The sequence below is a fragment of the Nipponia nippon genome, unplaced genomic scaffold (assembly GCF_047370975.1).
Source record: "Nipponia nippon isolate SJK-2023a ecotype South Korea unplaced genomic scaffold, ASM4737097v1 scaffold_3, whole genome shotgun sequence".
Classification (NCBI taxonomy): Eukaryota; Metazoa; Chordata; class Aves; order Pelecaniformes; family Threskiornithidae; genus Nipponia; species Nipponia nippon.
In genome coordinates, this window is record NW_028262347.1 from 111,886,792 (window position 1) to 111,911,191 (window position 24,400).

The following is a 24,400-nucleotide window of genomic DNA, read 5'->3' on the forward strand; positions in this document are numbered from 1 at the left end:
AGCTTTCACTTGCTGCATGGCTGTACTCCAGCACAGAAAACCATGACGTGTTTCAACGTATTTTACTGCATATTTTCAAAGTGGTTTTCTTCTAGACTGAAAAATTTCAACCCTACTTCAAAAATTCATAGGATCATTGCACTTTCTGAGAAAGACTAACAAAATAAATTTCTGCTGATCCACGGCCTTACATTTTAAGGTAGTTCAATTTGCAGAAATGCAGAAGAGGTTTCTTTCTCTGCAGTAAGTGCAGAGAAAGCTCTTCTGCATTTACTTTGCCCCGGAACAAAAGTCTCCCCCAGTGTTATTAGCCACTGGTGATCTTCTATCACATGATAGCTCTTACCAAAATAGACCAAGTATGCATGATAAGCAGTCTTCTAAAATCTAAAGACCGAGCCACTGAAGTTACTTACCCTTTGATTAGAATTTACAACATCAAAGAAACTAGCTTCACTGACTAGATGAAGGAGGATGTAGATTAGGTAGTATACCTGGAGAGAAATCAAGAGCTTTAGCTGTCAAAGCACAATCATACCTCTTCACATCTAGATACGGCACTATCTTTGCTTTCTGGAATGATTTTTCCAACAGCCAGATCAATGGACAAGTATGTCTACACATTTGCCTAAATAACTGATTTGAAACAGTACATTCATATGTTAGAAACATTTTAAAACAGTATTACACTGTTTTATGTTACCTAAGTAACATAAAAAACTTTCTGTAGTTTTAATTACTGAAAATTAAATTCAGCAGTTGGCTTTATTTTCCCATCATCTACATCCAGATCAAAATGCTTGCTAAGAGATTCCATGATAGATGCAAATAACCAAACCAATATTCAATTTTTGGATGAATGGAAATAGTAAATCTTTCTAATATTTCTTTATGAGAAAAGGTTCATAAAAGATTCATAAATCTCTTTTTGAAGCCTGCAGGCGAAGGTCTGGCTCAGCATCAGCTTCCACTGGTTACATCAGAAGGAAGAGAGGATGGTCCTCCGATTACAGAGGACAGGACTCATGACGTCCATGTGACTTAGCCATTCAGAAAATCTGATGGATTTCCCTGTTTGTAAAACAGCCTAATACAGCTTCCTCCATCACATGCTACTTCTTTCCTTCCTCCATGACTATAATCAAAATTGAACACGAGTAGTATTTTAATTATACAGATGAACAGCAACAAAATAGTGTACACACAGTTCCACGTACAGAACTGCCCTCAGTTAACAGAATTAAAAGAAACATTCTCAAAATTGTAGAAGATGGATAAAAAGACCAATGCAAAAAAGCACTATCAGCTATGTACCTCCTGTTCTAGTTCTGTATCAAGGTGGTCTCCATCGGCATTCTGCTGCTCCAGTCCTTCTCCCATCTTCTTTAGTAGATTAGAAGGTTTCATGTACACCAGAAACTGATGCAGAAGAGACATCTACAGATACAAACATTAATGAATTGGACTGGTTTACTGGCAACAGAAAATTGGAAACCGAGTGCCACTACACTATTATTTGTCCACTAAGACAAGAACATAAAAGGGATTTTTAATTAAAATGGAAGTTTTCATGCTTTAGGTAATTTTTGACTATTCACAAACTAAAGCATTTGTACATTGCCTCAATAAAAGATCAGCCCTACGAAAACAAAGAGTGACTCTACATGAACACAAAAGGAAGACTGAAAGAGGTGTAAACCTCTTTCCAACGTCCAAAATGAATGTTTAGGCAGATAAACAATACTGCACTTACAAGCTGCAGAACACTCAGGTTACACATGTTGCAAATATACTTTTAATACTAACCTAAACTAAAAATTACTAACTGGTCATTTTGCAAGGTTCTTGAAAATAGGCCTACATTATTAAAACATAAAACCCGAACACAATAATATACATGCTTTCTAAACTCTCAAATTATACACACACAACACATATATGCAGTACCTGCTTGTCACTGTCATCAGGTATTTCTATATCCTTTTTATTAAGAAGCTTTGAAATTATCACTAGGCTAAGACGTCTTCTTACTTCCCTGAAAAACAATTAAGAAAATTATTTCCCAGAGAATTTCTTAAATCTACAGTTTCTACAAAGTGTATGAGGCTATGCATGGCTTCCTTAGACATAAACTTGCCTACAACTATTAAATTAGATTTTCTGAATATAGGTGCTATTAAACTAGAAAAAGGCTAGTAAAATATAAGTACCCTTATCTCATTTCAGCTGTTCTTCTGCACAAGTAACACTGTTAGATGCTTGCCTCCAAGCCTGAAATTGAGGACCCAATTCATTCTCCTTGCTCAGATACGTTACAATTTACTCATTTCAAAGATACAAAACTCGTAACAGATTGACACTTAAAAGCAGACATGAATCACCCAAAGAAAATTTACTTTTTAGTCACTTAGACAAGAATTAAGAGTAGGTGATGGATGTCAGAATCTGAAGTTTTTAAGTGTTTCTTTACTATAGGGCATCAGGAAGTCTGCAGCCCAGAAAACTACACATAGAATGTAAAATAACCCTTTTCCACAGCAGAGGTGATCAAGAAGCTATATATACACACAATAAGAATTGCATATACATCTGTAATATATGAGAAAACCCAAATACTTTTTTTTTTTTAAAGCACCATGTAATACCTATTGCATTTATCAGACTTTGAGCTTATACAAATAAATCAGCTGTTAATGATACAAATAAATTAGTTGTTAACGATACTACATATTTCTGACGTTACAGTGTCATTACCGTCCACGTATTATCCAGCTAGGCACCAGCTGAACTAGCCACAGGAGATTATGGTGATGACTGGAGAGTTCACTCACTGCCAGGCAGAGCTCAGGCATCTTTAAAAGAACAACAAAAAAAATCCCCAAACTGAAGAACGGGTATGGTGGGCATTTGTTTTATTTGTAAAGGAGTACACATCTACTCCCTAGAAACATACACAGCACAAATGTCAAAAGGAATTGATCTAATAAGAGATGATGTGCATAAAGGTATTTCTGCATTGCACCCATAGTTAAGCCTGCTAAATACTATTTTACAGTAGGATAGTTGAGATCAGATTGCTTTTAATGATATTTTATCAGTTTGGTGCAATCACTTCTTCGTTCTTTCAGAGAGCCATTTTAAACATACAGCTATTTTAGTAAATATAAGATGAAGTTCAATACAACAGTCTCCTTGCAGAAGGGGACAGGCAGGCATAATGTCACGTGACAAAAACCCTCTCAGTCTACCCACCCGCTTCCTAAATCTCACACAAATCCAAAGCTCCCAATTTTTTCACATTACATTTTCAAGCAGTATTTTTCTGATATGTCAAGAAAAAATGAGAACTTCAAACCAGAAGTTTCTTGAGAACTAAGTTCCGGTTTCATAAATCTAGTACAAGAAAATTATTTATGAAGTTACCTTTGTATCCCAGTCTTTGATACTTATCAGAAGCGTTATGAAAAGGCACTGAAAATCCACCAAAGGAATTTGCTTTAACTGTTTCTCCAAGCTTATTTTAAGTAGCAATAGAAGCAGCAGCAATATATCTTGATCAGTATATCCACCTTGAATTACTGTTGTACAGAAACCTAGAAACTTTAAAAGAAATAAAAAACATTAAAATCTGAAATCGGTTTAGCTTGTTTTAAAGTATGATGAGAACTTAAGTTTTCCACCCTCACATTACAATGCATCTCAAATGATATATTGTTCTTGCCACACTTGTGTACTAACATCTCCCCATCTCCCAGTAACTGCACTCTTTTTTTTTTTTTTTTTTAATACCTTCTGAAGGCTCATCTTGTGAACAATGGCAATATTCCCTGGACACTACAGGAGCAGGAAAGATCCTTCTCCACTGCACAGATGATCCTCATCTAACTGAAAGACTGATAGACTTTCTAAATACACAGGTAATACTGAAAACATAAGCAAGAGATTTTTCCCGACCCAAGTATTATCACATGGGTTACTTACAATATGGGATGTGTGTGCAAATGAGAACACAAATTAATCAAGATTGTGTATTCTGTCTCTAGTGGAGATGCTCCGAGTGCTTCCTCTTCAACTAAGTAATTTTATAGTTAAGAATCTCTAAAGAAATGATGTTAGGAGTACTTCCACAAGGAACTCTGAAATCAGTTATAAAGTCAGTATTTTCACCATACAACCTTAATCACAGAGAACTTGTGAAGTGTGAGCAGCACTTATTCAGCCTACAGTCTCACGGGACACAGTGCATGGATCTAACAGCTCACTTCCACAGGAGAGTCACAGCTCCGCCTGCCCTCCATGAGCTCTCACCTCATTCACCTTGTGCCGCACAGGGACTAACAGTGTACCTCAGAGCTGCACCAGCGCTCTGAGGCAGCATAAAACATACCACCCAACATCAACTCCCCTTCCCGTTTCCACTGGAACACAGAAATGGATAGTTTCTTCTACACGAGGGAGCAAAGACATTTGGTAAAGTGCCACATCTGGAAAAGGGAGGCAGAACTGTGCAGCTGTGAGTGAAGCCAATGGAAGTCAGGAAACTCTAAAGCCTGCAACAAGCCTGCAATAATCTCTGCTGAATGTGAAGCTGAAACCCCAGGATAGCATCTACTCACAAAACATGCCCAGGACTAGATTAAGACACCAGGGTTTTTGCTAAAAAACAAAACAAACAAACAACAAAACAAACAAAAAAACAAACCAAAAGAAAGCAAAAAGCCCCACCACCCCCACCCCCCAAAAAATACCCCCTCACGAAATCTCACCTTAATCACATTAATTAAATTGTTTTCTGGTAGACTGGAGAAGGCTGGACTGGCAGAGGTTAGGTCTCCTCTTGGTTGTTGTTTACTCACTGTTTCTTGCATCTGACTTCTAATAAGAGAGACACTAATCTGAGCAATAAATCAACAATTTACAAGCCCACAAAGGCTTATTTACATCAAACTGAAGAAAAAAAAAACCCTGTGCCTTCAAATCAAAGCAATCCTGAGTTACAGAGCACACACATCTATCTCAACTTGTGACCAATTACTTACAATTTTGCCCAGCTATTTAGGCAACAACGTGGAGGACAAAGGACAACGCTCTGGTTTGCTGAATCCTTACCTGGCAGGCATTGTTCGAAGTTGTGGCTTATTTACTCTTATTAAGACCTGAGCTGAGAATTTAAAGAAGAGCATGGCTTGATGGAAGGGAAGGGAAATAAAGGAGAACCTTCTGATTCTACATTCTAAGCACAAGGCTTGCTTTCACAGGATCTAAGCAATAAATATCAAAAGGAAAACACTTACAAAATATCACACTCGTTAAAGTTGGGCTGAAGATGCTGCAATGGAAAGAGAGATCTAAACGCAACACCCATATTGACAAAAACAGCTGACACATCAGCTAGTGAAGGAATCCATGGTTTAGACTGTTCATCACTGATGGAAGCTACAAGTAAAAGACATGGAATGGATTAGTTTTAAATTTAGTTCTCAGCATTAGTTCCTTTTAAGGGAAACAAATAAGCTCAGCAGTCTGCATCAATTCTACCAGCTCTCATCTCAGAAGAGCTGGTATGTTGAACGATATGCTTATTTTCAGAACGATAGGGCAAGGGGGGGAATAGTCTAGCACAGTATTTAACACTAGAGAAATATCTTGCCTACGTAACAGGTGAATTACTTTAAAATTCCACTCATTATCCCTTACAGCTCTCTTTCATCACAAACAGCAGAATAAGCAAGGAGGCATATTTACTTTTAAGAGAATACATAAATTACCCTTCTGTGTAGGTGCAGGTAAGAGGGTGTTATCATAGTAGGACTGGAAGTGGAGCCAAATAAGATTTGAAAACAGGCAACGTTTCTAGAACAGAAGTGCTAAACGGATGGAATTTATTTATTCGACAGAAATAAGAAACAATGCTCATTGCAAAAAGGACTGATTTGTATGATGACTTGTATCTGAAAGTCTGCAAACTGTACGGAGGATTCTCTATAGGACATTAAACTAGCACAGTAACATCAAACTAGATGTAGTGTTTTCCAAACAGTGACAGAAGTTACTAGAATTCTGAATTGGGTCAATTTTGTGTCCTAGAGCTAAGTTTGCAAGGAAAAAAACAAATATAATGGAACATAACACTCAAGACACTGCAGGTTCAGGTCTCAATGTTCAGTAAAAAAACAACAACAAAAAAGATGCATCCTTAGTTAAGCTCTGGAACAGAATGTCTCAGAATGGTTTAAAGACTATGCAGTGGGCAATTTTAAAGTGGTTAGACAACTTGCCAGGAGCAACTGTAGCCTATTTGATCCTGCTCCGAGGTCAGAGATCTGCTGGGATCTCTCCCAGCCTTAGTTCTTTGAATTCATCAGCTTGAACTGTTCATTCAGAATCAAGCTTAATGCCAGCAAAGCACAAAATAAAGGAGGCTACATTCCCTCTCGCATCAGCTCACAGTCTGATTTCAAACAAGATTCAAAGTATGGGGTACAATTTGGACAGACCTGAGCAAGTACTTCAAGAGAACCACATTACTTTAATGATGTTAACTGGCAGACTTAAATGAATTAATGAGTTTTGATGGATCTGAATAAAGCGAAGACATGGAGAACATACAAAGGAACTTGCACTGGAGAAGTACTCGAGAGTACAGATGAAGGAAGGCAAAGCAAAACACACAAGACACGAGCAGCAGTGTGGGCTGAAGCAGATCCTTGAAAGTGTTTTTGTGCAGGTGTACGATTCTTTTCACTTTTGCCATTTACCTGGAAGGTAAACTATGCAGTGCTACATACTGGGTATGACTACGTGGAAAACATCTTGTAGTCCTTAAGCTATGAAATGAATGTCTGCATCTTCCAAAGTAAAAGATGGAAAGTAAAGTAAACTTTTGAGCACACTGGTCTCCTCTTCAGGTCAATTCTATTTGTGAAATAACAGAAGCAAGTTTAAAAGGCTCTATACCAGATGCACTGCTTTGCAAATACCTGCAAGGACCACATCCTGTGGCACAGCTTGCACACACTCAGTGAAGACCAACTCGTAGCATTTGTGCATTACATAAGTACCAGAAGAGCCTAAGTTCATGCCAGAATCACAGAACAGAGCCAGTGCCTTTTACTTCCTCCCCAATACCTTTCTATACTTAACAGAAGGGAAATGCCTTCAATCAGGTGGTCAGTTTCCCATTCTTCAAATACTCACCATTTTTTAGTGTTATCTCCATCAATCTGTCTAAAATCTGGGTGGAAACACAATAGTCAGGATGAACAGACATCATCTGTGGAGAGAAAAGATGCTACATGTCAAACACCAAGTTGCACAATGGCATCAGTTTTCTTTTAATTAAAAAAAAAAACAAAAAACAAAAAACAACTCTTTGGTAAAATAAAGTAAGAAACAGTAACAGGAAAAAGAAAGAACTCCAAAGCCTCTAAAGCAAGATACACCAAGGAGAACAGAATATTGTGAATATTTATTATTTCAAGCAGTGCACAGATGCTATGAATAGTTTTAAATGAATTATTTGCAATATCAGAATGCTGTAACCCCACACTGAATCTGTTGGTCCGTAAGAAGGTACTGAGGGTTAAGAGAATGGAAAGTATCATGTATCCCTTTGGAACCCATTTGCATCTGTGAGCAAGCCGAGTTCCTTGATCAGGAGCAGGGGCAACAGAGTTCACTACAACCTTTTCCAGTCATGGGCAAGTTGAACATATGCAATACTAAACCAAAACAATGAATTCTTAGTTTTTTCATAGAACTCTTAACTACAAAAACACGACTACAAAGTACAGTTCAGGCTTCCTGGAGCACTTCACTAGCCCAGCAAAAAACTCTTCTTTTTCTCCCCCAAGTGCTGGGCAGTTTCCTGCTCCGTAAGTGAGCTGAATTGGCTCACACTTCCTCCTTATTAGAGGAACACCAGGGCTCACAGAAGGGGTGGAAGGCAATTTTTTACTGGCTGGAGGGAAGGACACGGAGGAGCAACATGTTTCCCTTTAGGCAAAAGCAGAAAGCCAGTCAACAGACCCAGGATGCAATTTGACAGGTGGTCGTCCAGCTTTCTTTTTTGTTTCAGGCACGGTTAGAATGTAGTAAACAAAAAAGAATGCAGATCAGAAAGGGGCATTTTTGCGAGTAACAGAACAATGTAAATTCCTGGGGATTTAGACAGGGACACAGACATCTAGAAAGCAGGCAGCCACCACACTTCCTTTTAGAATGGCTCGACTTTTTCCTGAGCCATAGTGCACGTCGACTTTTTCCAAATGAATATTATCGATAATGCAGGCATCTCTGATGATTTACAAAGTGATATATGCAGAAATGGTACTTTTGCAAACTGGAGCATGTTTGGGGGGGTTTTGTTGTTGTTTTTTAAGGGTGGAAGGAAATAACATTAACATTTGCTTGTGATTTGGCCCACACTATTATATCCTGAAATCTCTTCTCACCTAGCATGTACTGTGCCCTTTTCAAATGCAGTAACACATATGAAGATGCACAGGCATGTGCAGCTTTGCAGTCACTCAGAAAGTGTGGAGAAAAGTTATCCCTAGTGTTTTACCCCTAGTGACAATCAAAGTTATTTCAGACTGGAGAACAAATCAGAACACAGAAAGATAGGGTTTTTTTTATTTAGAAGTTGTTAACCTAACGCAACAGATTCACAAACTTGTTCTGATTATTCCTGCTACAACTGGCTTCCAGGAAGAATATTATACCTGGACAGAATACAACTGCATGAATAGTACAGCCTTACCTGGAAAAGCCACTTCAGAATTGGTATGGGACACAAGATACAACTGTAAGCACAACTTAGAAAACCATTAATAGCTAAAGAAAGCTGCTGTGTTACACCAGAACTGTAAGACAAAGATGGGGGTGGGGAAACAGGAGAAAAATCAATTAGTGGTTGAATCAATACTTTCACAAAAGCCTAAGAACTTCGCCACCCCTCAGATCATCATCAACAGCAAACAAAGATCTGAGCATCCAAAACAGGTATTATTCTTACGCTCTTACCTATATGAAGTACTATAGTAATTAAACCTTATTTGTTATTTAGAACAACCATCTTTTTCTCCAGAATGCCATACTATAAAATTTGGAAACATTTGAATTATTACATAATAATAGCTGCAAACAAACATTGATTTACACTATTGTACTATGAACCATTATGCCTGTCTACACAGATGGACTGCTATGCTCAATGAGACCAGTGGATAAGACTTTTTACTGTCCAATGACCATTTTCAACACTTTTAGAAGAAAAGAGAAAAAGCTTTCTTTGAAATTTTTAAAATAATCTTTGAAATTAAGAGTCTGGAGGCAAACTAAAGCAATTAAAATCAGTCTAATCTCAGTGCGCAAATTTGTGAGGTGCAAAGAGTAGCTGTTGGAAGAACAGAAAATGTGTCATTTTTATTACCGAATTATTTTAGCTTTAGTCTTCTTTTGAAAGTCAGGTATGTCATAAGCAGCTGAATTAATGCTATCCCGTTTCCCACACACCCTTCCTTTAGTCTGCTCTGTTTTCAGTATCTACTAAAACAGGTAGCTCTGTTGAGAGATCTGTGTCCTAACTTCTCCATATACCCTCTACTTGTCTGAGTGAGCAAGTGGCTAGGAAGACATCCACGAGCCAACTGGACAGTCAATACATGCCAGCTGTGCCAACTGGGCAGAACGTGTAAGCAATCAAATCGGAACTGCCTTCTGCAAGGGATGATTCTTTTAATTCCCATTCCTCCAGTCACTGACTTACAAGATACTTTTGAAGCTTATATCCTTGTGATCTTCAAAACATATTAATAAAGAGGCCTGAAGGCAAAGGAGTATTTCACAAACATCACCTCCTCGATAGACGAGGAGAGGCCATCCTCCTCCTCTTCACACCCACAAGAGCACATATACGTGTATACAAAATCCTTTAAGATTAAATGAATTCTCTCAGTTTCACTGATGCAAATTTGGAATAAAATATCAACTGAAATAACCAGAGTTTTTCAGGATTTCCACTTGCGGTATTAGGCAAGAATCTGTCCAGCTATTTGTAGCCTGACAGCCTCATAAATATAGAATACAAGGGATTTGTATGAGTTACAGAACAGTTGTATGTATACACAGAGACACACTGCTAGCTCAGTGACTGAATCTAACAGATGTCAGAAATAGTGACTTTCTGCAATCCTCATTAAGTGGAGCCCTAAGTCCCAGGCCCATTTAGGACAAAAAAATGTAAAAGTCTTTCTGCAGACATAATGCAACATTAGTAGGTCACAAATGAGTTCACCACAAAGGTCCTCTTTCTGTCTTGGGATAGTTAAGCTTTTGTTCATTGTAACGTTTCACTTCTGCATTTATCTTCCACAAACTAGTCAGATTATCAACGATAGCCCAACACAGGAGAAATATGGAAGAGGCCAGAACACCTATTTTTTTTTCTTACGTCTCATATTAAATTTTTTTTCAAGAATTCCAGTACAGGAAAAAAAGGAAGCTTCAAGTAACAATTCACTGTTCTGTAAAGCCAACCTGGAAAGGAGAATTCCAGGGAAAGGGAAGTCAGTCTTGCCTACTTAGTAAGACAGAGCTCATTCGCATGCGAAGATTTTATCTTAAAAACTGCTAACACTGAAGAAAATCATACAAGTAAACACAACAGATGAAGAGGATATTCTTACCTAAGAAGGAGCTTTTCTATAGGATTTTGAGGGATGAAATGAAAATTCCTCAAGTCAAGGTTATGTTGATTGAAGATTTTCCCAGAGGTTGATAAATCAAATATATTTTCTCCAGGGTGGTAGTCAGGTATGGCATGAGCTATTACTGAAAATCTCTTTATAAATGCCCTGTAAAATTCAAAATAGCTTTTATGAATTTACACACCGAGTGGCTATTTTCTGGCTGAGACAGTTATTTTCAGATGAACACATCAGCCTTATGTGAAAGCTGAATTGTTAAAATACAGTAATGTTCAAGAAAACGTGCCCAACCCCGAAAGACAACAAAAATGTTTCACATTAAACATATTAACAACAACTGATGGAAAGAGAGACATTAGAAAAAAAGGCTAGAAAAGTGAAGAACTAGATTTAATTGGTTTTGGACTTGGAAGGACCTATGCTCTTCTGAGAGATCTTCATCTCCACTGGCATCCTCCTCATCTTCTCCATCTGAAGAATCAGTTTCCCTTCCTTGCATGTCTTCCTGTAACCGCTTTTCTAGTTCATCTACCCTGAAATAACAGTAGCAGCAGAACATATCATCACCATTTAATATTTACAACAGAAGACAACAAAATTTAAGCTCTGAATGTGAACCCAGAGATCAACAGCCAATTACACACGGCAAAAGCACGTGAGACATTGCATCTGTGCAAAAACCAAGCATCTTGCTATTCCAAGATATAAAGTGGATGTTTCCCAAAGCCTAATGAATTTCCAACAGCACAATCAATCACTAGATTGTCAGAGACAAATACAAAAAATTCTGTCAGAAGTTGGCTGAGTGTAACTGCACAAAATTTTTAATCATCTTCTGGATATTTTTTACATTTTTTTTTAAACGTCATACTAGTATTTTATTTGTTAAGTAGTTTTAGGTATAAGAGTATTCAGTGCTCCATAGTCAGTCAGCCCATAGTTACTAGGGTCAGAGTCTTTAATAAAAACAGTTAATCACACATACATACCCATCACCACCACTTGCCATTAGTACATACACCACGTTACACTTTCTACTCAAAAAGATCTCTTGCAAGAACACTCATTAGTTCTGTTCGCTGAACTGCATAACTACTCAGATACTGATAGTCACACATACACAACTACATACACAACTTCGGAAACCAAAACTGAGCTACAAATGCCTTTGAAGAAACTAGTACAGTCAGTCTACATAAATACTTCTATTTCATGCCTGACGAGCAGCTGGTAGCTGGCTCAGTAACCTACAACAAAGGCATCAGTAAATTTAGTCCAGCTTTGAGGAGCAGACAGATGTATCACAAATCACTCATTACTGCTTGGAAGGAGCCTGTCATTCAGCTTTTACAGTTAAGCCACACTTGTAGGTCCCGTCAGAGGTAGGTGGCACCAGCAGGCAAAGCTTAGCTTGCTGCTACCCAAAATCCCATCAGTTTCGGGGAGACAAGGTAAATATAAGCTTCTACAACTCCATCCCAAATTTTTCAAGGCAGCTTTAAGAAACAAACCTTTTAGATTCTTCTTTCTCTTTCAAGAGATGTTCTAAGCTGTTCACATATGACACCTGGCTAACAACAGGAGGCTTAGAAAGCTGTAAATGAAACAGTAAGAAATTAAAAAAAAAAAATACCACAAGCTATCAATTCATTCAGTTAGATAATAAACATCATCAAAACAGAAACCTCTTCCAATTTTAATGATATTTTACCTGAAGATAAAAACTCAAAGGAGACCCTGAAAAACAGGATGATTAACAGTTTAGGTTTCTCAGTCCCCTGACAATTTTATATAATGGTCAAATCTCTCTCAGTGATTAATTTAGAAATAACTGTGCTTCACAATGGATCTGAACAGCAAAGCAAGTCTCTGTCTCTCCCTGGGGCTGACCTCCAGCTAACCTTCACAAAGAGCATTAGCATCAGAAGCCTTTTACCTCACAGCTTTATTATTGTCATCCACTGAGACCCTGGGGGAATACCCATTCTCTTGCATGAGACCAGAAACTCCAAAAATGATTCAGTACCTCTTTGTTACTTTCAGGAGTCCCTAGGGGGCAAAGCACCAGCGTTTGCTAAATCACCTCCACAATCATCAGGCAAAACAAAGCTTCCAATCAAAATCCTAATACAAACCCAAATTAAGGAGCTAATAAATAGAATTAAAAACCAAAACAACGCACAAAGAAAGTCTTAACCCCTAGCAAAATTAGTTTGTTTTTCAGTAGCCAGTGTTTTATTCAGCTAGTAGCAGACAACACAGATTTGAAATCTTTTATGGCCACGATTCAGTTCTTCAGACAGGCAGTGCCCTCCTGACGCTGCCTTCTTAAATAGCAAGCCTCTTACGAGTGACAAAGCTTCTTCCTATAAGCTCCTTCATTTTAGGAGAACACAACTCACTAAGAGCATACGCTCTCTTTGGGGATTTTCTATTACCCGAAGGTAAAAGAAGTTAGTTTAAGTAGTTAGTGCCCACCTGCTAATAAAAAAGCCAGTTAATACAGCGTTAATTTTTGGTATTCAGAGATATCTTTCAAATGTAACAAGCAGCACGTCTTTGGGAGGGAAATCTCGTGGGAAATTAATATGCTTAAAACAACTTTTGAACTGAGGAATCAAGACTTTATTCCAATGTGCACATACGCCCCTTCTTACAAGACAAGAGAAGAATGCTAGTATATGCAAAAACCATGGTCATGGAAATTTTGGGACAGTTCTTAACTGTTTTGTCTTACTTGGCCAGTAATTATGCAGAAACAGGAAAGGCCAAATGTTGTGGTCACATTCACGTTCCACAAACATTTGATCTAGGCTGCATCTGTTTATCAGTCTTAACCATTAATTACATAGACATGTTGGTTAAGATGGTGGAATACGTACGTAACCACAGAAGTCTGATCTATATTGTGCTTGCGTAACTAATGGATAAGGAGCAGTAAAATAATTATGCCTGTTCCATATCTGCCTACAGAGATACTCTTTAAGAGAAACTCAGTTATCAAATAAACCATTTCAGAGATTTAAAAACAGGAGACGACAAGTAGAAGAGTATTTACACAGGTATTCTGCTAACCGCAGGTTTGTTTTCTACTGCAGGAAACAGTGGTGGGCTGACCCCAGCCAGCAGCTAAGCAGCACACAGCTTGTTCAGTTCCCCTCCCAGTGGTGCAAGGGAGCGAACAAGAAGAGCAAAAGCGAGAAAAGTCACGGGTCGAGATGAAGACAGTTTAATAAGTGAAGGAAGGGGGAGTGAGGGGGAGAAGAAAAAGTGATGCAAAGGCAATCACTCAGCACCTCCCACAAGCAGAAGGATGCCCAGCTAGACTCCGAGGAATGGCTACATGCCAGACCAGCTCCCTCTGCTTTGTCTTTATTGCTAAGCACAACACTATGTGGCAGGGAATATACCCCTTCAGTCACCTGGGGTCAGCTGTCCAGGCCACACTAAGTCCTACTGCAGGATCTTCCTAATTAAACCATTATTTTACAATAAACTTCAAAATCACAACTTATTTGACAAGCTGTTATTGAACAAATAGGCTAACAAAAAAACCCCCACAGATCAATTTAAAAACACAGATCAATTCACCATAATATCTTGTAAACTGGGATTCAAACACTTCTATCATCCGTTGTGAGAAGTCATTCAGCTTTTTGAAATCCTTTCTAAAATACTTCCAATTTCCATGAAATTCAGCCTCAAAGAAAACATCACACTTACGGATCAAGAACTTGTACACAGATTTCTGACAATCATAGACTGTGACAAGGATATATAACTCAAGTCTAACACACAGATCTCAACAGATAGATCAATTGCCTCTAGCTAACTTCAACTCTCAAAAATGTTACCTGATCAGGAAAATGAAAACATTAGATCCCACGCATCTTCTAAATGTAACCTCCTGCCTTTTACTTTAGGGCAAAAAAGCAAAAACGGAACTCCTAAAAGCCACCAGAAGGCATACAGCTAATGCAATCCATCTGCACAAACCATCTTTCAGCCGTTCCAAGAGCAAGCATAGTAACAAGCACCCTTTCTCTGACTACATTGCACTGTACAGCACAGGACGCTTAAGTAAGCTGAGCAACCAGTTTTGCAGGCAAATAACTCTGTGTTTTCATGAATTATGAATAAAGGAAAAAAATCATATCAAAAATACAATATAACAAAGCTGATGCAACGCTTTTTTTGGTTTTTAGCCACTTACGTGAAGCTTCAGTAATGGAGTCACAGTGTCCTGAGAAAAACTGTCAAGACAAGATTCTTCCAGGGTTCCTGCCTCTGGCTTGGGACTTGAAGACAGAATTTCTTGCAGTGGCATGAATACATCATCATCATCATCATCATCTAGACTGCATTCCAAACTCTCATCTTCACTATCAAAGATGCTTTTTGCTTTTCCATTCAACTTGGACTTGTCTGTACAGGTGCTTTCCACTTTTGACTCGCCTGAGAGTTGTGAAGACATATGGCCGCTGTCCATGCAGCCTTCTTTAAAAGGCAACAAACGCGGAACACTTTCACCAGTCTCTTCTGAGAGTGCAGGTTTCCCAGAACCTTCCATTGAACAAGAATCAGAAGCATTTTCTGAAGTCGTGTTTTTTGTCTTTGAAAAACTGTTGCTAGGTTGAACATTGTAAGTTTTACTGTGTGCACGTCTTTCTGGTCTTTTCCCATCTTGCTCCTCCTGAGCATCCAATACCTGAGATAAGCCAGCATTCTGGAGATGAGGGTCTGCACCTTTTGTTTGTGTTAAGTGGTGGAAAGAAGGCAACACAGTACTTTTTTCCTGAGGAGAAGGAAGGGACTTTTCCAAGAAAAAGCATGAGTTAGCCACCTGCAATTGATTGTCTTTGGTATCCACAACAGAAACGTGGTTATTTTTACCAGGACTGTGCACAGAATATGAAGACGACAAACCTACAGAGGAGCAATTATTCTTCTCATTTTCATCACTTGAGTTGAGGTATTCCTCTGGAAGAGCAGAATCATGTCTAGGTAGAGCAGCAGCCTCCATTAGTTGCAGAACATCACCACAAGTAGACTTTAAAAGGATGTTTTTTACAAAGTCAGACCTCTTATTTTTGCATTTTGCAGATGACCTACTAAAAGCAGGGTCATTCAAACTTGATAATTCAGATTGATTTGAGCTATCTGCATCCACACTCATGGCAGCGTGTTTTCTTTTCCCAGGAAAGTCTATTTGTTTGGATTGCCCAGAAGACATCTTAAGTCTAAGGCAGTGTGAAGGAACAGACTGACTCTTCTGCATACCAGCAGCTATCTCAGATGATGTCCTCAGTGCGTTTGGAGAAGATGCCTCATGTTTTGAAACCTGCTTTGGCTTTGGTTGAGATAGGTCATCTATGAAGCATTCAAGAAAAAAGTAAACCACTGTTCTCACATTTAAAAAAAATAATACTAACAACAAAAATTCAAAACTGTAACAGCTTACCCTTTAAAAAAATAACTTCTGTTTTTAAGTCAACTATGACTGAAATTTTCATCAGGAACTACAATACTTCCATTCTGCTTGAACACAGTGGACCACAATTAAGATTTATCTGATACGGTACTGCTACGTTATTATTGTAACTAACTTGGAAATGAAATTAAATCCTTTTATTTTAAAGCAGCTCAGTAGCCACCGCAGAACACTTTTACTATACACTAGAATTAATCAGTCTTTGGAAACAGCCAATAGCCCAGCCGAGGTATGGGACTGGAAGAATGTTTCAGTAATTACATATAATGGTTATAAATAATGAACATTATGAAAAGTATTTTGGAAATACTGCAATAATTTTAACAGTGCTCATAAAAAGCATTCAGAATATCAAGAAATCTGTTTCCAGCCTATGGTTCTATGGCACCAGAGCCCACCTCCCTCACCACGCTTTTCTGCTTCCTGCCTTAAGCTGGCACTGGCACCTGGACACTTCACGGCAAGCTACTGCATGGAGCTGACGTGGCTGAGAACTTCCCAACTCAATTTTCAGCCAGATCAGCTCCTCGCACTGCTGGCCAAGTCCCAGTGCTAGCACAGGCAGAAAGTGAAGCATAGCAGCGGAGAGTCTGACAGGTTTACACAGCCCTGGACCCACAACATGGGAATACTGAATACTCTTCTTGTTTTGCCCCCCTCTTTTTTTTTTTTTTGATCATCCCACTGACCTAGCTCAAGCTTCTATTCACGTGAGCTTTTTATAATCAGTTCTACCTACTGTAGAACAAAATTATGTGGTTAAAAGGGACAAAAAGCAACAAGAATACCAGCTAAACTTTAGTGTTCTGTTCAACAAGGATGTTCTTTCTGGATTAAGCTGAAAGGCAAAATTTGTTAACTACCACAGTAAATGTGGATTTTCCAAAACGCAAGAGAAACCATAAAAATAATTAGGGATTAAGGGTTTAAGACAAAGAAATATCATGACTTAAGTTACAAACAACCTCTTTTTCACTAAACTCCCAAATTTTAAACCTCTTCAAGCTTGCCATATATTAGAAATAACCTCGACTATACAGCAGTAATTTTTTTTTTGAGAGAGAGAAAACAGAAAAACATAACTTCTAGAAAAAAAAGCCATTAAGAAGAGACACTAAGTGATGAACCTGATTGTTTAATTAATTCCATATTATCAGCACTGCTTCTACCTGAGGCAGTCTCCCTTGAACCAGAATGTGGTATTTTTCTTAAAGGACATCCATTTCCCTAAAAATAAAGATGGAGAAAACAAAAAAGTTAATTGCATAGTTTTCAAAACCAGGATGTTGACATCTTGAGCCAAACGTTGAATCCAGCACAGACTCAGTTCCACACATCCCCAGAAATATGGCAATATACTTCATTTCAAGACAAACGTAAAACACAGCTGCAAAGATCTCAACAAAAGGACTCTCCACAACCCAAATTTTATATCTTTTCTTCAGATTGGCCTCTGGTTCTAAATCTCTCCGCTTCTAGGGCCATTAGCCACTTGCGTCCCTGGGCTATATGGCAACATAGCCCAGCTGGCTTTCTTCAAACAAGTCATTAGAAACTTAAATAACAAAATGACAGAAAGCACAGACAAGCAAATACACAGGGAGGGGTGCCAAGGCGAAAAGGAAACGCAAGCTAAACAATCTTTTTCGTTCCATTCATAACACATTATGGAGGGACACATAATGATCTTCCTTGCAAGTAACCTTTTAAAGGGTTTTCTTGGTTGGTAAAAAAGTGAACATAATGCAACCTGTAATGAAATACTACATACTTAACAGGACCACTCCCACATCTATCTAAATACTGTGGCTTAAGTGCATAAATCTGAACTGCTATTAACTGCAACTTCAAACTAGCACAAATTTGCCGGGCTGTTCCCTACCCTACAATGTAAGAAAACACAAGGTTATAAGACATTTAAGATAATAAAGACATTTTCTCTACAAAATACAATTTAAAGTTACAACTTCCATTCCATTTTCATGCTTGCATCTAACGCGGAACATCTCTGCATTTGAAAAAGGATTTCTCATTTATTGTAAAATAGTTAAGAATCAGCTTACCCAACCATGACCTAAGATTTACAAAGGAATAGCAAAAGAGCATAAACTTTTGTTACATCTGAAAAAAGACAGCACCAAGAATCTCATCCTACATTGCAAAAGAAAAAACAAAAACAGCAACAAAAAACCACATGCACAATGGGTCACCAATTTCCACCTTTAGCGACCCTTTTAAACACACCTGATGTGATAGACTTGTTCCTGAGAACGGCTTTACAGGATGTGGCTTAGATTGTTTCATTTTACGTTTCTTCCGCTTCCTTTCTCTGCGGAGAGCTTCTGGTGACAACCTAAATTCAGCGTCAGTTGGAGTGCAGGACAATTTCATGGGAAGCCCTGGGTTTTGGCACAGAGATGCGTTGTTCGCAGTGACATTACTTCTAGCAGAGGCTTTTCGAGAATCAGCTTCTGATGATGAAACCCATTTGTCCGAGTCTGAACTAGTGTCTTCCAGATCCATACAGTCAGTTTTCTGTTCCCAACTATTTCCACAAGACAAGGGTGCTCTTGTTACACCCAGAGACTTCTCATTTCTTCCCTGTTCTGACTTGGCCAAGAAACAGCTGCGAGACCCTGCAGTAATAAGGAGTTTTTGAATCACAACTTTTGGGTACAATGAATCCAGTGCCTTGCATGCTCTGCCATTCTCTAAAATGTTTACACTGTCCTTTTTCTTCTTAATTCCTCTCCGAAAGGCATCTACCACAGGACTTGTGTTTGGTGTTTGGTCTGGCATCTTTTTTCTTCTGACCTTCTTTGGAGAGGATATTTTCTTTTCAAAACGTTCAGCGCATAAAACTGACAGTCCGATTCCTGCATCTTTTACATTTCCTCTGTCTGGTGAACACAACACAGTTCTGTCTTTATGGCCAAGGTCTAAGAGAGAAAAGAAAAGACAAATTATTCACAATCACAATATTGGGGAAAAAAAATATCTTATTGGACTATATTACTATTACTTGATATTTTATCTCTCACATGCAATCCAAAATGAATCTACTTAATCATTTAGTTTTGCTAGTGCCATGCACTTTATTTCATATAAAAGAATTGCATGATCTATGTTACAGCTTCAGTTGTTATAAACAACCTAGCTTAACCATAAAACAATAACTTGAAATAATAATTACATCGCTATTTAAAGAAATTAATTTTAATAAAAAATTAACATTTTCAGTTATATTATTAGGAAAAAAAATTTAAAAGTGCTCAGTTTGACATACTTGGTAAGCTATACTCCTTATATTGCTGCTCCAATTTGGAATGAGATTGGACTATACTTCTGCACCCTTATATAATTAAAACTCATAGAAATATATTCCATTTAAAAAAACATATATTTACCTTGGTTTAAAACTGGTTTGAAGAACTCTGTAATGGCGTGGTTTCTGAAGAGAAAACATAACTTTATCTTTTTAAAAGAACAATACCTAAATACCCATACAGTGAACACTGATAAAACTAAAAGGCTGTAAGTTATTTCTACAGGTTGTTTTTTTTTAGTGTGAGCAGCTCTTATTTCTGATAGCTCTTTCTGATAGGTCATCATCCTCCTCATTGCTTTCTAGCCTTCACTCTGCTTTGCTAATGAAGCCAACCTATCAGTTTCCTCACTCAGACTGTTTCCTTTATCATCCCAGTAAGTCTTAACCACCCTTCCAGCTTAAACCAAGCTTCCTTAAATGGGACTGACCTCACCTGTATCCCATATTCCAGATGAGACCTCACCAGTACCTTATGTGATGGTGTTGACAACCTCCCCATCTCCACTGTCAACACTTTGAGCTGATAATTCCTACTATAATTTTTTTTAAGGTGTTATAGTGGTAAGCAGCTGGCCTTATCAATACCATCAGTGACCAAACCCTCTTAATGCATTATTAGTTGCAACCAAGTCTAACCACAAAGTTCTAGCTGCAAGTTGTAAAGTTCAGCTAATCCTGTAACTTTCTCCCTGTTGTCCAAAAGCCTTTGTGCACCACTGTTTGTTGCTTTTTCACACATCTGGTGCCAGGCTGGGATGCAAACTCCTATCCGCACTGTTACCAGACTTCTCAGCAGGAACTTGTACCAGCACTGCCCCTTAACAAACGTGTCAGTGGCATCCCTCCCAGCACACAGTACGGGCATCTCCTGGCTTCTAACAGGAACAGCAGTCTACAACCACCTTATTTTTACACGTACACAACAAGATTATTAATAGCTTTAAATCAGAGGTATTTTCCCTGGCAAGAGTAAGTAGGATGTGAGAACACCAAGGCATTTCTTCGTGAGAGAATGTCACTTCTAAAAATGGGCAGATTGTCTGAGTAAAGTACAATTTGAACATTAAAACACTGCAAGAACTATGAACTTGCTATCTTCATCTTCACCCACATAGCAAGGAAGTTTACTAACGACTTCAAGGTTATACTTCTGCCTGTTTTGGAAGTTTCTCTTCAAGTTCCAGCAAGATATTGCTGTGAGAAAGCAAGAATAATACAGATTTGTTTAAGAGCTTCTTTGACCTTTTATAATCTTTCTGTGCCTTCCAAAACAAAGCTATATCTTTTTGCCTTTGTAATCACTGTTACACAGACAGTAACTTATTTATTCCAGATTCTAAGCTAATGTATTCAAGCATCCATACACGACTGCGCTTTCACAGACTTAATAACCATTTCTGAAGTTCAGGCCAGAAGAACCCACTGCCCACTTGTTCAAACTAAACTTGGATTTAATTTTGAATCTTTCCGTACACCTGTTACTTTCACTTTTGCATTTTCTACATGGCTTCCGCATTTTTAGCACCTACGCAAATACAAAAAGCTGTTTATAATGCATTGATACTTCTTTAATCGGGCTACTGGCAAGCAGTGATGTTTGAGTATACCGTAACTCAGCAAAAAGCCACCTGTAATAAGAACATGTGAGTGCATAAAACTGTCTTTTTGGCTTACCAAAGAGAGCAGAAAAACTACTTGTCAAAGACTACTTGCCTCCAACCTGTCCCAGCTTAATCTGATGTAGGCCAAAATACACCCATTCTTCCCACGTGCTGAAGCAACAGCGTCCCCAAATTTCAGTTCAACGCAAGAATCAAAAGGCTAAATTTGCAAGTTTATTCACTGTTACTGCTGTTACTGACTGATTTTTCTTTCTGCCCTAGACCACCTCCCACTCTGACACCCTGACCTCCCCCTCTCTCAGCAAGGCGCTGTCCTCCTCACATTCCTCAGGACACTCCCAATGCTTGCTTGTGACAGCTCCCACAGCTGCAAAATCATCCCCTGCCCACAGCTTCCTGCACTGCCTGTCTTTCCAAAACCCTCCTATTTTCCTAACTAAGCAACGGTACTTCTTCCTTCCAGGTTAAAGCCCCATCTGCGATACCAACCACTGTCAGCAATCCAAATCTCATCTTCAGTTACCTCTCAGATTCCTCTCCGCACTTGAACCTTGAAGACAAACCAAAACCAAAACCAAAGCCTTCTGCTATCTTCTTCCTTCCGCAACCGCGCATCTCAAGCGACTGCTTATCTCCCTCCCACATTCGCTCTCTCACTGTATCTTTTTGCTGTCTTTTATTCTAAATGCAAGAGCTTTGTAACAAAATTCATGTTCGTTCCGTAATTACACAAAGCCTTGTACAACATAACTGAGAGAATGGAGGCACTGCTGCTAAAAAAAAGGGCGTGAAGTTTAAACTTGAATGGAGAGTGATTTGTCTTAGACTATTTGTTTTAAAGCAGTCATCCACTGACATTTTCTACTTTGCATTCTACTGCTTTTCAGAAGAACAAGGGATAGGAACTGTCCAACAAAAATAGAATAATAATTTCCCGAGTGCTGTATTGTGCCTCAGACAAGGAAGTGTACTAGAAACTTCAAACAAAACCAAGGGTGAAAAAAAAAAAAGAAAGCACGTAACACAGTACAAGGAGCAACACGAGAAAGTACCGGGCTTTCCAACCTGCTTTTCATAGCTATGAAAGTACAAAAAGAACATGTGATTTTCTATGTGAACAGGACTATAACTGTTCACAAACTATTCACAGGAGTACTTCCACTATTATTTTAATAAGAGGTCAAATAATCAGCCCTAAAAGAATGAAGAACTGATGAAGCAACAATAATTACTGGTTTTCACTCTTTTTTTACCTGACATGAAAGTCACAGTTGTTTAATGTATCTTTGTCAACAACTCCATAGCTCTGGTTAACGCTTTTCAGCGAAATATATAAATTCAGCAAAACATATTTATCCCCACTAAAAATTATTCCACCATTTTTTCTGAAATCTCATCTTAACTGAGACACCAGGGAGACCACTAAAAAACGCAGATAAGAAAAAGCAAAACCCATAAATACATGATCTCGCTTAACAAAGAAAAAAGCCATGGAGCCAGCAGATGCACCTAACAGACCCTTCAGGTCTTTCAAAATTAAGGGCACAACCGGCATGAAAGAGCAAGGGAGGAAATTCTTTTACTTGTTTAAAAAGACAACCCCCTGAGTATTCTTTTAAAAGTAACTAGTGTTTACAGCCATATCAGTGGTTATCTCTGACTGCATAAAAACTACACTTTTAAAAAATCTGTGCCGGAAACACGAGCAATAGCTCAGACAAAGCAAAGCCACACAAATAGAAATAAACTATAAAATGTAAATAAATCTTTGACAGAATGGGGCATCTTGAAAAGCACTGTAGAAATAACAACAAAAAACCAAACCCAGAAAAGAAAGTCGCACCTAAAACTTCACAATGGTCTTTTAGATGACCGCAGCAAAACCAAAACACAGAGTAGTTTCACTTTCTTGGGCACAAAACAACACAGAAAAAGAACTGAACTTTTACCTTCTCCCTTTCCTTCAAATGTCAGGGCTATCAAAAAAGAGGATCAGCAGAAATGAACAAAGTAAGGTGCTGCTAACGGCATAAGAAAATTATCACTTGCCTCATACTGCAAGAAACAAAACTTATTTAACTCGGCAGCCTCTGAAAAGCCTCATCAAGTCTTTGACAGAATTTGGATTTCTAGTTGGCAGACAGGTTCATCATGTCTAGAAGCTGTCATTGACCGCCAGTGCCTTCAGTGGAGACCTTGTCCTCCAGCACTGTTGGCTGTACAGTTCACAGCTGGAACAGGCTCGAGAGCTGAATCAATGCCAACTGAAGCTCTCCATAGGGCCACACTGCTGAAGCCTACTGAGCTCTACAGGTAGACTTGCTAACGAACACCAAGCCATAAGGCGGGAGGACGTATGGACACACGCAGGAGGACTCACGGATTTTGAATGATGTGCTGCAGATGCTAGTCAGTACTTGGCCAGACAACTTCCTCAGTTTGTTTGCATGCCGCCAGGTTGCCTGGCTACCAGGCGCCTTTCCCCGTGGCCAACAAACTACCAGCACCACACGAAAACACGGGCCAGCGCATCGGGGCCGGAACGCCCGGCGGTGCGAGTACGGATGAGGTGGGCACCGGCCGCCCCCGGCCACTGGCGCACCGCCGTGCTGCCGGACGGCCTCACCCCCCGCTCTGCCCAGCCTGGCCGGGGGGGGAAAGGCCGGAGCTGGGAACAGCACCCTGAGGCTCCCGCGGAGCGGCCCCGGCCCCGGCCCCGGGCCATGGCGCCAGCCCCTCCGCCCGCCCCGCTGCACGCCGGGAGCCGCCCGCCGGGGGCGCCCCCTGCCGGAGGCGCGCTGCAGGCCGGGAACCGAGGGGCGCCCCGCCGGGCGGGCACGGTGCCTCCCGCCCGCCGCCTCCCGCACCCCCGGCCGCCCCTCAGCCGCTCCCCGCCGGTACCTGAACTCTTGGGCCATCTCTCTGGCCGCGGCCGCCGGCATAAAATGGCGTCGGGACCTGGTAACGGGCGGGCCCGGTGACGGCACGCCCACGCCGAGCGGCCGGGTCATGGCGCGGGCTGCCCGCCTGGCCCAGCGCCGCGGAGGGGCCCGGGGACACCGGCCGCGCCCGGCACCATAGGAAAGGCCGCCGGCCCGAGCGACCCGCGCCCCGGGGGCTGCGGGCGGGCGGCGACGGGGTTGGTTTTTTTTTTTAGGCTCGGTCGCTGATTGGCTGAGCGGCTGAAGGAGTAGCGCCTCCAGTTGGTTGTTTGCCGCCAGGGGCGGGACGAGTAGACGGAGCGCGGTTC

At 39.8% G+C, this 24,400-nt stretch overlaps 1 protein-coding gene across 4 annotated transcripts in view; it reads right to left on the reverse strand.

Moving 5' to 3' along the window:
- SLF2 (SMC5/6 complex localization factor 2) overlaps positions 1 to 24,400 on the reverse strand; it is a 33,528-nt gene that overhangs the window by 6,752 nt on the left and 2,376 nt on the right. Inside the window, exons 1-17 of one of the 4 annotated variants that reach the window (XM_087765578.1) lie at positions 24,052 to 24,276; positions 19,608 to 19,651; positions 18,445 to 19,139; positions 17,370 to 17,427; positions 14,923 to 16,079; positions 12,221 to 12,303; positions 11,126 to 11,242; positions 10,689 to 10,856; positions 8,762 to 8,864; positions 7,198 to 7,273; positions 5,295 to 5,436; positions 4,767 to 4,875; positions 3,424 to 3,600; positions 2,755 to 2,852; positions 1,948 to 2,035; positions 1,315 to 1,437; positions 417 to 494 (exon numbers count right to left, since the gene is read on the reverse strand). In XM_087765578.1, the coding sequence (XP_087621704.1) occupies positions 417 to 494; positions 1,315 to 1,437; positions 1,948 to 2,035; positions 2,755 to 2,852; positions 3,424 to 3,600; positions 4,767 to 4,875; positions 5,295 to 5,436; positions 7,198 to 7,273; positions 8,762 to 8,864; positions 10,689 to 10,856; positions 11,126 to 11,242; positions 12,221 to 12,303; positions 14,923 to 16,079; positions 17,370 to 17,427; positions 18,445 to 19,139; positions 19,608 to 19,651; positions 24,052 to 24,161 (3,426 nt within the window). In that variant the 5' untranslated portion in view covers positions 24,162 to 24,276. Of the gene's footprint in view, positions 1 to 416; positions 495 to 1,314; positions 1,438 to 1,947; positions 2,036 to 2,754; positions 2,853 to 3,423; positions 3,601 to 4,766; positions 4,876 to 5,294; positions 5,437 to 7,197; positions 7,274 to 8,761; positions 8,865 to 10,688; positions 10,857 to 11,125; positions 11,243 to 12,220; positions 12,304 to 14,922; positions 16,080 to 17,327; positions 17,428 to 18,444; positions 19,140 to 19,607; positions 19,652 to 23,530; positions 23,875 to 24,051; positions 24,277 to 24,400 lie in introns of those variants that run through there. The other 3 variants (XM_087765575.1, XM_087765579.1, XM_087765576.1) reach the window with 3 other exon arrangements.